General features: G+C 40.4%; 1 protein-coding gene across 1 annotated transcript in view; it reads left to right on the forward strand.

Moving 5' to 3' along the window:
* Nucleotides 1-354: 354 nt before the first annotated feature.
* The window catches only part of LOC106059768 (uncharacterized), a 34,904-nt gene continuing 22,142 nt past the window's right edge, over nucleotides 355-13,116 (forward strand). The window contains exons 1-2 of the mRNA XM_056041099.1: nucleotides 355-753; nucleotides 12,394-12,580. Coding sequence (XP_055897074.1) covers nucleotides 554-753; nucleotides 12,394-12,580 — 387 coding nt within the window. The 5' untranslated portion in view covers nucleotides 355-553. The remainder of the gene's footprint in view (nucleotides 754-12,393; nucleotides 12,581-13,116) is intronic.

The raw sequence follows: 13,116 nt of genomic DNA on the forward strand, positions 1-13,116 counted from the left end.
ATCTAAATCGGCAAATCTGACCAGATTTTACAAATCTGGGAAAGATGAGTCGCGGTTGGGGGGGGGGGGGGTTTAAAAAAATATTGCTGTTCTTTTTGCTCAGTTAACTGATTATCTGCTCTTGTGACTCTTGACTAAATCTAGATCTAAGACTAAGTTCTGAAAATTAATTAAATGCTTTAGTTAGATTTCGTTTATTAGTTTCTCTCTAGATCTAGATATAAAAATCTTAATTTGTTTTGTCTAAATTTAGCTCAAATTAATGTTTGTTTTGTAACAATTTTTACGTAAACATTTTGAGAATATTCCATATTCACCATATAGACTAGATCTAAGTCAGTTGTATAGGTCGGTGATCAGATAGTGGATACGATGTAAACAAAAAATTAAGATGGAGGTGAACGTTGTGGCGTAATATACGAAATTATTTATTGGTGTGATATATTATGATAAAGATCTAGTTATTGCCTAAAAGAATTGTAAACAATTTAATCGAGATCTCTAGATCTAGATTGCCTAAAATTAAACAATAAATTGTGTCTTTTGACATACCATGACTTGCAACTGGAGCAAATCAGATTATTTTGTCCAGCTTTTGGATAAAAACCAACTTTCTAATTATGCCGCTCTGGAAATGCTGGTAGATGATCTTCATACAGACAAAGAACACACGATATCAACATTTTTAAGCCATTCAGGGTCAGAAGATCTATTATGGGCTTTAGTTCAACTTTTAGGAAATAAAACCCATCGGTAAGTAACCAACAGAAAGAATGTATAGACCTAAACAACAAAGGGACGTCTGTAAATTATAAAATAGGATAATCACATGAACTCATAACATGATAACTGTAGACTTACTTAACTTACTTAGAGTTAGATCCTTCAGTGCCTTAGTAATTATATTCATAAAGAATAATGAAAAAGTTATTACATCTAGATCTTATATATATTACAATTACAAATATCTTACTTATAATAATTACATCCTACACATTTCATGTGTCAATCTAGTCATGCATGTTAATCAATGACTTAAACTTAAAACTCTGCTAAGTCATTGGTTTTCTTGGCTGATTCAGGTAACTTATTCCATTCTCTACCAACATTAATGAACACTAATGAATATAATGTTTAAATTATTCTTATCATAAATCCCAAATAATAAAGAAAAGATTACAATAATTTGTATGTCCCTATTATTCTGACCCTACTTAAGTATATAATATCCATGTGCATTACCAGCAGTGTTGCTTAGTCATGTGGTATGTGTGCTGGACTGTCATTAGGTCATATTGATGGTCCTGGGTACAAACCGTGCCTGCTGCCATCCCCCATCAACTTGCGGAAGGTTTGAGCTTGGTAGCTTATTACCTCTAACACTGAAAGAACATCTGAACATGTAAAACATTTTACTAACAAAAAATCTTGTTAATCAGATGGTTTAACTCCCAGTCATTATTTTTCTTGGTTGATTTAGAAAATGATTTTTATGTTTTTTTTTGTAACATATTGCTTAAAAACTCAGCTATATATCTTTGTGTCTCTGTGTGTATTCTATTCCATTATAATTTGTATATTTGTAAGTGATGGTGCGTTAAATTTTTTTCATATATTATTGCTCTCACCTAAATCTATCCCTTAGTCTGTGGGACCATTTTGGGCATCACACTTGATCTGTCAATCATCTTTATCTGATGACCATCTTTCTCCATTCCTTCCTTTCTTTTGCTTTGACTAGAATCTCTTTCCAAGACAGGCTTCTTTGATGTTGTCTTTCTGTTGCTTTCTCTTTCTGCCACTTCCATGGTTCTGTTCCCTGCAGGAATGTCTTTGGGAGCCCTGAGGACGTCTTGAAATTGCAATGTACAGTTTAACTTTGCATGTTGTTGCAAAGGTCAGCAGTTTATCAGAGGTCCAATATTTTTCTTATTTAAGTTTAAGTCTTCTGTCCTGTGATATCCCAAAGTTCAGTGATTTTTATCAGTTATGTTGTACTTTTATTAAATGGGAATATTCATTCCTTTTTGTTGGGGGGGGGGTTAAGCTAGTTTCTTTGATTTCTTCAGCTGACAGATCCTTTAGAAATGTGAAGCTGAGTGGCCAAATCTTGTCTACCTATCAAAGGGTATAGGGCTGAGTTATATTTATATACCCCCCATCACCCCAACATGTCCAAAAAAAAAAGATTGGACCATAGCACACTAAGCATGCAATAGGGGTGCAAAGTGTGTTTTCAGACTAAACGTTTTTAGGTTAAGAACACTTAGTGTGGGTGATAATGCATAGTGTACATAGAGTGGGTGATAATGCCTAGTGTACATAGTGTGGGTGATAACTGATAATGCATAGTGTGCACAGTCTAGTGTAAATAGTGTGGGTGATAATGCATAGTGTACATAGTGTGGGTGATAACTCATAATGCATAGTGTACACAGTCTAGTGTAAATAGTGTGGGTGATAATGCATAGTGTACACAGTGTTGCTGATAATGCATAGTGTACATAGTGTTAATGATAATGCATGGTGTTCATTGTGTGGTTAAGAATGATGTTGTTAATCATGTATTGCCCATTAAATTGTTATTGCCTGAAGTGGTAATGGATATAAGCACTCCACTACCTTTAAAATGCTTCCAATAAATGTGTCTCAAATAGCTTCTGACCACCAGCCCAACATGGCTCAAACATTGCGTTCGGTGGAACTGTAATCACTGATAGGAGAACGGGCGAAGGAGAGAGTCTGGCCCCTAAACCAAAACATTTTGGGCATGAGAGGCTTGTTAACCGTGGTTGACTATCCACTTAGGAGAAGGAGAACTTTGAATCAAAACCTCTACTGCCTTACGGCTAAACCCAGACATGAGAAAAATCAGGAGCAAGTGACTGTTAGCAGCTTGCATAAGACAGTGCTACATCCTGTCAGAACCTGCGAGGGCAATGATCCCTGACCCATAATACAGTGCTACGCCCTGGCAAAACCGTTTGATTGTCTAAGAGCTATAGCTCTAGGTTTGAAAAAAAAAACCTGATTAAACAGGAAAAACAAAAAACAAAACCTGTTTGAACAACCGTTCAGTCTGGAAGAGATCCGAGTCAATGCCTATGTAAAGCATTGCTATTTCCGATGTATCTGGCACTCCGGGCGCATGGACTAGAATACATGGCCGAAGGCCGAGTACACCGGGAACCTCCGCCATTTTCCTATGTTGTACCAAGCTAACCGTGGAGGACTCGCCATTAATATAACGGTCCCTTGAGGAGCGGCGCATGGATTATCGACAGGGCTGTAGGAGCTCTTTTTCAACTCCGCTCCGTGCAATGGGACCACTCTCGTGTTCCCTTGGACACTCCTACGGGAGCTTTGTTCTGCTATTCATTTAGCCTAACCACTTCCTCTAATGGCCGTTTCCACCCGAGTGCCACGTTGAGACAGAACAGCGTACTCGGGCCCTGGCAGAATCTGCGATGCCAATGATCCCTAACTGTATCGGCGCTTTCTGTTTCTTTAGACTCAGCTGCGTGGAGAGGGAGAACTGCTGTCCCGGTGACATCGCTCTGACTACATCTAATGTCCAGGTGTTCATCTCATTGCTATGAGATGAACTATATTCGCTTCGTGACGAAAGGAGACCACAGAGTGTAGATAGTCAACAAACTCCAGTAAAGTCATTATTTCTAACGAGAACACTGTGCTAAACTAACGTTTCTCTCTAGAGCCAGCTCAATGCCCTGGGGGTCATAAAATACACTTGATACAATTGATGACAGAGCAAATCTCTTTCAAATCTCTGTGAGTGGCCTCAACGCTTCCTAGTGAAAGCATGTAAATATGTTTCATGCCCCTCTGTGAAATCACGTGTCTAGAGGGATCGTTCTCCCTGACTCAGCAATAGTTGCAAAGTTGAATTTAACACTCAGCAGTCCCTCCGACCGGGTGGGGGGAAGAGTCTAGTCCGGAGACCCAACAAGTGCCCCGACATGCTTTTTTAAAAATTAATCTTATATACGTATTTGAGGTTGTTGTTTTTTTAGCACATGGGGGGGGGGGGAGGAGTACACAGGAGGCCAGACGTGCAAATTGTCTGGGACGCAAATATCTCTGGCGGAGGACTTGCATAAAGTTTATAAAATACAATTTTAGTTTGATTATCTTATTAAAGTTCCATATCCACTAATGAAAGCTCAATCGATTTGTCCTGAATATTTATGCATTTTTGTAGGCTTATTGTTTTAATTAGTGTACAAATGTATTTTCAGTTTGATTAGGTAGAAATCAAGCCCAGTTTTATAATGAGATTGGTAGGCCTCAGTGCTTACTTGATATTCATTACAAAAGTATGAATTTACTAATGCGGCGCTTGTTTGTGCTAAGATCTTATTGTAGCCTACAAGTTAGATGGTTGGCGATTTGGACTTAGGGCCTAATAGTCATTAACGTGATGGTCGTATGGTTAACGTTTTGAACTGTCGTTTCGAAGGCCCTAAGTCCTGACTGCAGGAGGTTTGGGGCTTCATTTCTAATGTAATATATACAACTTTGGCATATTTACAAGTCATATTTCTTGATTATTTGATAACTATTAGATGGTGATTCTGTGCATTTATACCTTTAACCTTAATGTCATTGTTGGAACTGTAGAAATGGGCCCTTCACTACGCCTCGTTAGTGACATTAATAGCTCGGTGAATATCAATGAATTTAGAACGTCACATGTTTTGTTGGGGACAGGGGGGAGCAGGGAGGTAGTACAATGTCGCGCCCAAATGGCTATCTAATTTGTTGATATATTTTGTTTCCAGTGCACTTGACGGTTTGCGTGGAGCGCTGCAATCAATACATGTTCAGGGCTAGCGTGTTTTGTAGATGATCAAATCAATACATGTTCAGGGCTAACGTGTTTTGTAGATGGATCAAATCAATAGTCGTCTGCAATCAATATGCCGGCAGAGAAGCATTGTAGCACACACATACATGATCAAACACATAAAAGACGGAATTAACGGATTTATAAGCAGATCGGTGAACAAAGCGTTTCTTTTGACGTAATATGTTCTCCAGGTCAAAAAGTTCAAACTAGTGCCAAACTTTGTCTTGCAAATTAAAAAAAATGAGATCGGAAAACTCTTGTCTTTAAGAAATATATTTATTCATAGCACTGTTAATATCTATCTTTTTTTTTAAAATTCCAAGTGATAGCTGTAGTTGACAATTGACATACGCCGTCATTCTCAATGACTCGCAGTCATAGGCCTATATAAATCTCATCCCTTCTGCCCTTTGAACTTTCGTCGTATCGGTGCTGTGATAGTTCATTTAAACAAATCTTTTTACCGTTCCGGTCAGCAGCTGTTCGTGGCACAATATCAAGAGAATCCTGTCCATTATTTTCACGTTGTCCAGCCAGCTGTTAATTGGACGACCTTTCGTCGTGCTCCCTCTATAGTTGACAGTGAGTCATGTCTTACAACATGACTGAACCAGCTCAGCTTTCGTCCCTTCACAGTAGCTTATGGCTGCCTGTTCGTGCGGTCTGCGCGTTGGATTGTCGTTCGGATTTCTCGATGGTCCTGGGTTCGTACCCTGCCAGCTGCCATCCCCCGTCGTCCTGCGGGAAGTTCGGACTAGGAAGTAGATTATTTTCAATTTTGAAGGAACATCCGAGACATGTAAAATATTTTACAAAAATGGAGTTCCTTCTTTTTGCCAGTCAGAGTTTTCATTTGTAAAAGTACAAACTCATTTATTTTATTGATATCTTTTACCCGTCAGTTTTCTGTATTCGCTCTCGAGGGCTTGAACTTATCTTTCAGCCCCAGTGTTTAGCATCCAACTTATAGAGACCACTAATGATAGGCCTATATAGGTCTAGCCTTGCACCGTGAACGCAATGTTATTCTCTACCAATGGTTTTTGCGCTCTGATTACGCTGCAGTGTTTACTGCGTCACAAGGAGTGATGGATAAAAATGAGTTGCCCGGAAGGCCTGCCATTACCGACAAGTTACCCAGATTTAGCAGCTTTACTTATGTTCGACTGATCATCCAAGATTTCTAAGAGGAAAAGAAATTCAGCCCCACCCCCCTGTCAAAACAAGCTAGTGTAGCCCAACGCATTACGGCCGTTGCCCCATCGATACCTATTTGCATAGTGCATTGCGGCCATTGACCCATCGATACCTATTTGCAGAGTGCATTGCGGCCGTTGCCCCATCGATACCTATTTGCAGAGTGCATTGCGGCCATTGCCCCATCGATACCTATTTGCAGAGTGCACTGCGGCCGTTGCCCCATTGATACCTATTTGCAGAGTGCATTGCGGCCATTGCCCCGTCGATACCTATTTGAATAGTGCATTGCGGTCATTGCCCCATCGATACCTATTTGCATAGTGCATTACGGCCATTGCCCCGTCGATAGCTATTTGCGTAGTGCATTACGGCCATTGCCCCGTCGATAGCTATTTGCATAGTGCATTGCGGCCATTGCCCCATCGATACCTAATTTACATGGTTCAAACCAAACTTTGTCTGCTGTAAGAGAAAGAAAAGAAGGTGTCTAGTAGTCATTATGGCTGTCCTCGACTTGCTGAATCCAGTTTCGACTGGTTGGGGTTAAATCACTTGCTGCTGACGTGTATTAAGTCATACATTACGTCTAGAACTGCGTGTTATCTAGGACTTTTTAGCTTTGAAGATTGGACTCTTTGAAGCACTCAGTCATGAGTCTGATCATAATGTCGACCTGCTTTTGTATCCATGAAAGGGGGCATTCGATATAGGCGAATTCTTGTGGAACATGAGCACAAGTCTTGTTTGCTAACCGTACTTAGCCTATCTAGTTCCACTACTAGACGTTTTCACGGAGGCGTCACGCTGAGGCGACAGGTAGCTGGAATTCTCAGAATCTCATAATCAGTTTTGTTTAGATTTGTAAATCATCGTAAATGTACTTTTAGAGAAGGGGTAACTCCACTCGGCTGACCAAAGTTTACACATTGTATATTGGGCATTCACTTTCTTCTGATGTTTTGGTTTAACGGAAAGCGTGTTTTCTGATGTATAGTCTAAAACTGCCTTTTATTGATATATGATAGTTTGTGCAACAAACGGAACAGCTGAGAAAATTCGACTCTTCTGCCTTAAAAAGTGAACACAAATTAGGTCACCTTAAAAAAACAACAACATTTATCTACATAGGGCAGTGATATTAAATTTAACAACTATTAACAAGGATGTTTTGCCAGCTTTGATTAGTTCCCCTTGCTGAGGCTTGGAATCCATTGAGATCTGGGAAAGCTCAAGAACCAAGCAGACGTGGCCTAGCCTAAATAAAATAATTCTGCTGTCAATAGAGAGTTATCGTAATGTAAGTGACGCGTTGTGGCATGAAGAGGTTTCCCTCTAGCCGAGTTTAGCCTTACACTTGGCTCCAAGTTGATTGTCTTATATTCGATTAAACCAGCTACTACAATTGTAATGGATTATGGTTGATAACTCAAGTGTCAAGGCGAAAACAAGGGAGACAAACGAGTTACATTCAAATGATAATATGAGGAGGTTGTGGCACATGCATGTAAATAGGAGTAGTTCGATTACAGAAGTGTAAAGGTCTTTCAAACTTTGTGATTTATAGGGGCAGATGATGTAAAGCACATCTGTTACTGTTGCCGACGGTTAACAAGGGTGTCATGTGACCAGAACTGCCTTTTTATTTCCAAACATATTTCAAGTTCTTGCATCTTCACTAATCCGTTATTCTTCATAACCTTCGGTTCACTACTCACAATCTGTTGACCGTCTTTCTCCATTCCTCTCTGTCGTTTGCCTTGGATAGAATTTCTTTCAATGACAGGGCCGTCCATTCTTTGATGTTGTCTTCCCATCGCTTTCTCTGTCTGCCTCTTCTTCTTTTTCCCGGTACTGTTCCGTGAAGGAAGGTATTTGCGAGCCCCGATGACCTTCTGATATGGCCACAGAGTTTAAGCTTGCGTTATTTGACAGTGGTTTGCAGGTCATCGCAGGTTCCTATTGCTGTGTTAATCGCGTCTGAGTCTGATTTTAGTGTTGAGGGCTAAGCCTTTGTCTTCCCAGATTATTTTGAGTTTTGCAAGTGCTGCCGTGGACTGTGCAGTTCTGGCCAGTAGTTCAGGTTCGGTTCACGCATCTTAGACGGTAGCCCCGAGGTATTTAAAACTACTCTACTAACACTTGTTAGCTTTTCGCCTCTAATACTGATATTCCTTTTAAAGCCCTGAACCCAATCACACATTATCACTCTTCCAAAGAAAGGCAACGCTGTCAAAACTACCACACCGCCAGACTCATAAGCCAGCCCCCGTAAAGCCATGTTAACAGTCACCGGCTAAAACGGATAGCAGACTAAATTATATCAGAAGAACAGGTGGGTTTTAGACAAGCTCGCAGCACAACAGAACAAATCCTAACCCTCATGATACTCTGCGAGAAATACTTTCACACCAGTATATATCAAGTACCCGTTAAAATTTAGTGGACTCAGGGGGCGTCCTTAAAAAACCCGACACTAAAAAACACAGTCTTCATGGATTTGGACTTACTTTTTGTTTCCACTCAACTGATTAATCGATGATAGGTACTAGAAATAGCTGAACATTTAGACATCCAATTAGCACTGTATCGTATTGATAATGGATTCCTAAATAGCATTGATTGAATGCGTTTCTACAGTGTATTAATTGTCGTTGGACTACGCTTGTAACCTAGTCAGTAGAGCGCAGACAAGTGCGCGGAAGAAAAGAACTTTAGAAGCTATGGACGCTTTTTTTTTTTTGTTGTTTTTGTTTCAAAGAGAGTTAAGTGTAGCGGGGGAAATTCTTATTGGTTGGATTAGGTCACATGGTACTAGTAACACAAAGCACATTCCTCTTCCCATATGCTAGGACAAATTTGTACAAATACTCCTTCTTCCCTAGTGCTATTAGAGCATGGAATGGGTTGGCTGAGCCAGCCAGGAAAACCAGTGACTTGGCAGAATTTAAGTCATTGATTAATATGCATGACTGAATGCATGACGCGTAGGACGTAATCATCTTCTTTTTTGAAGTAACGTCTTTATTATATAAGATAAGAAGATAAGATAGCACTACTTGTGGTCCAATGTTCAACGGGACACTGAGCTGACTGTTTCAACCAAGTTTGTTTTGAGCATTCTTCTGTTACAGTAAAGGTCTCTAGTGTTGTATAATACACAATGGCTGTGTATCGAAGCTTAGTCCTGACAAACACACAAAATCGTGAAGAACAAATACACAGACTTAGTTTTATTCTTCTGTCCAATTTTAATACTAGATAACTCGTAGGTGGCCCTTGTGAGTCCGTTGTTCTTTAAGCAAAAAGAAGTCGAAAGAGAGGTCTTAATATTTCTGAGCACAACAAACAATCAGAAATTCAATAGCGCTTTATGCTTTAGACATATGAATATTTCACAAGTGACCTATAATCTATATGAATATGTTACTATTGATCTCTTGTAGTAGATAAGGTAATGTTAATGTCATGAATCAATCGTATCGTAGGACGTAATCATCTTTTTTTTTTTTTTGAAGTAACGTCTGTAGGATATAAGATAAGACCTTTAAGTTAAGAAAGATTATAGAAAAATCTTTCACGGTTGTATGTAAGAAACTTTGAAGTACAAACTATCGATAAACCAAATATTATCTTCCTGCATACAAAATGTAAAGCAAGATTGTGTGGCATAATACACAGTGCAGGCCTAATCAACATTATTCGCGAGGTTCTGCTAGTTGGATGGTTTGCCTGTTTGTGGAGAGGCCAGCTTTATCATGATGTATATACAGACTGCATCCTCATACGTCTTCTGGTTTTCCATCCATCTACTAGCTTTTTAGTTGGCAGATATTCATCTACGCTTTTGTATTGCCAGTTAAATACAGGCCGCTTATTATTGCCATTAATTCAGCAGCATTTAGTGGGCTTGTCCTTGTTGATGTCCAAGAGCTGAGCCGAAGTCTCTTCGAGCTCTAAGTTTGAAAAAAAAAACCTGTTTGGACGCCAAACAGTAAAAAAAAAAAAACCTGTGAGAACACAGTTCTGTTTGAGAGAGACCCGAGTTAATGCCTATATAAAACATTGCTGTTTCCAATGCCTTTGGCCCCCGATGCATGCTTGGCTGCACATGGCCGAAGGCCGAGGGCACCGGGAGCCTCCGCCATTTTCCTTCATTGTACCAAGCTAGCTGTGCGAGACCCGCATTTATGTAACGGTCCCTTTGAGGAACAGCGCATGGATGTGGGACGTGTTTGTGGGGACTTTGTTACAACCCCTCCCGTGCAATGGGTGGACTCTCGTCTACCCGTCGGCATCCCCACGGGAGTCTTGCTTTGCTACCCATTTAGCCTAACCACTTCCTCTATTGGTCGTTTCCACGCGGGCGCCACGATGAGGCAGAGTAGCGTGCCCGCGGTGGGCTTGTCCTGAAAGTTCAACAGACAAACTTTAGTGCGCTGGAATGCATTTTATCAAGAGCTGTCCTAGAACCATAAATTTTCTCCTAAATGGATGTCTGCCTGGTCGTGTGGTATGCGCCCAAGACTATCGTTCGGTTGTCTCGGGTTCATATCCTACCCTATGCCATCCCCGTAGTCCTGCGTGATGTTTGGACTAGGAAGTAATGATCAAAATGAATTGATCGTTCCTTGTCTACTCGGGCTCTCCACTTCGTGGCTGCCAGCTTCCGCACGATGCTTCTAGGAGGCCTTTCTTGCAGGTGATCCACACATTTTTAATTTGCGTTCTAGAGTTACACACCAATGTTCTTGGGTAGCTTCCTCCATGCCTAGAGCCACTCCGTTGAAAGTTTGAAAGGCTGCTTGAGACTGTCAGTACCCAGGGGAGGCATGGACCTCAGAGCAGTGGACACCAGGTGGGAAGAGGCTTCAGACATTGCCAGTGACAGAAATTGCGCCGAACGGATTCTCAAAAAGTCCTTGAAAAATTCGTCCAGATCCTAAGACACCTCTCCAGCCAATTCATCAGAGTAAAGAACGACAGAGTTATTTACCATCTTGTGTCCCTTTCTTTTCCCCCAAGCCATTGACTATATAATGAGAACAATAAACCAGACTGATACTTAGAAGAAAATAATTTGTTTTAGATACAGAAATATATGTTTATGAAACAAATCGATAAATATTTAATTTATAAATAAAAGATTTCGCATTCAGAAGACAAAAATAAACTTAATAAAACTTTGCAAGGCCTACACCATAACCTTCACATAAATGATATTTAGCCATGTTGAGCACAGGCATTGGTGAAATCGGATTTTCAAGAGCTCTTCTAGTTTTTTTTTGAAAAGCTTCACATTTGTTACAATGACGACAACTTACGATTGTCAGAATGTCATGCTATAATCTACAGGATAATCTACAGGTAACAGTTTCAGTATGGAAGCAAAACAGTGTGTTTGAACGTGATATTTGGTGACTCGATGAATGTTAATTTAAATCATAACAATAATGAAGACTAAGACTAAGACTGCTTTATTGATCCTTACGGAAATTTTTTGTGATTACAAGGACTCGTTTCTCATATAAAGACAACACAACAGAAACACACATAAATACAACAGACAACATGAAGAGTTCATTCAGCGACTACACACAGGTATCTTGGTGCATTTCATGTTCCCTGATCAATGAGTGGCGGTGATAGATAGAGTCTGACCGAGTGAGGTACGAACGAGTTTTTGTACCGCTCCGTTCTTGTTTTGATTGACAGCAGTCGCCCACTTCGCGACGACCTGGCGTAGTTCTGATGGAGCGGGTGGCCGTTGTCTTCCAAGATTTTTTCGATTTTTCTTAGGCACGTTTGTTCAAAAAGTTCCTTTAAATGTGGTAATGTTGTGAGTGTAATTTTTGATGCTTTTTTAATGATGTTCATTACGACTTGCTGTCTGTATTGTAGAAAGTGATTTGTTTTACCATTCACTGATAGTGATATTCATCAAACCAAGTAGTCAATGGTATACAAGAGTTACTAGCAGTCAGCACAATGACCGACCGTTTTTATTTTACCCAGCTAATGCGGGGAAGAAGAGGAAACCGTGCCTCATATTCTGTTTGACTGCCCCAGACTTGCTGATCTCCGTCTCGACAGGTCTGGGAAACCAAAAATTCTCGACCTGTATGGCGACATTTATGCACTACAGCAAGACAGCAGGGTTTCTGTCCAGGGCTTTTGCAAGAGAGGATTTGAGCCTCTCAAGGCCTCACTCAAATGGAGTTTAACGTTGAGGATGAATGTCAGATAACTCACTTATTAGGTCAGGCTATTGATGGCCCAAGAATTTTAAAATATTGGATTGTTGTTCTTTTTTTTTTCCTCTTTAGAGTTGCCGGGAATGCTGCATACATTCTAGGAACATTGGCTGAATCTGATCTTGGCTGTCATCGCATCCTTTACCTGGCCAAGGGAAGGCACAAAGAAAGCAAGAAAATTTTGAGTGACCTGACACACATGTTGACCTTTGACGACCCCGAAAGTGTCATGAACGCTGCAGGAACTCTGGGAACATTGGTAAGTTTCCTTAAGGTGCTTGGTGAACCCACAAGTGCCTCAGAATACCATATAATTAGGACTTTTACTGATTGGGGTGTCTTACCAACTCCAGAAAAAGTAGAAAAGATAACTGGGTTTTAAATCTTGTCTTTAAAATTTTTTAAACATATGGACTGGTTTCAGATGACTGAAAATTACAATGACTGCAGGCAATGGTGAAATGCATTAATGACTTTTTTTGGTTTGTTCCTGTTTGAATGACTTCTTCTTCTTCTTCTTCTAGCCAGCTTTATTGCTGCTGAGCTGTGAGCTCTTTTGCAGACTGTGCCAAGGAAAAAAAGTGTGCTGTTTTCTTCAGCACTGCTGTACAGGGTGTTGGTTATGTTGGGCTGTAGTGGAAGTAGGGTCTGCCTAAGGTGGATTAGGGAGGGGCATTCAAAGAGGATATGGTTTACGGTTTCAAAGGGGTGGGCGCAGTGTCTGCAAAGGGGTAGTTGTGTGGAGTTTATTTTGTTTAGGTGGTAATTTAATAGTGGTGTGTGTCCTGTTCTTAG

Source organism: Biomphalaria glabrata, chromosome 9, assembly GCF_947242115.1.
Source record: "Biomphalaria glabrata chromosome 9, xgBioGlab47.1, whole genome shotgun sequence".
NCBI lineage: Eukaryota > Metazoa > Mollusca > Gastropoda > Planorbidae > Biomphalaria > Biomphalaria glabrata.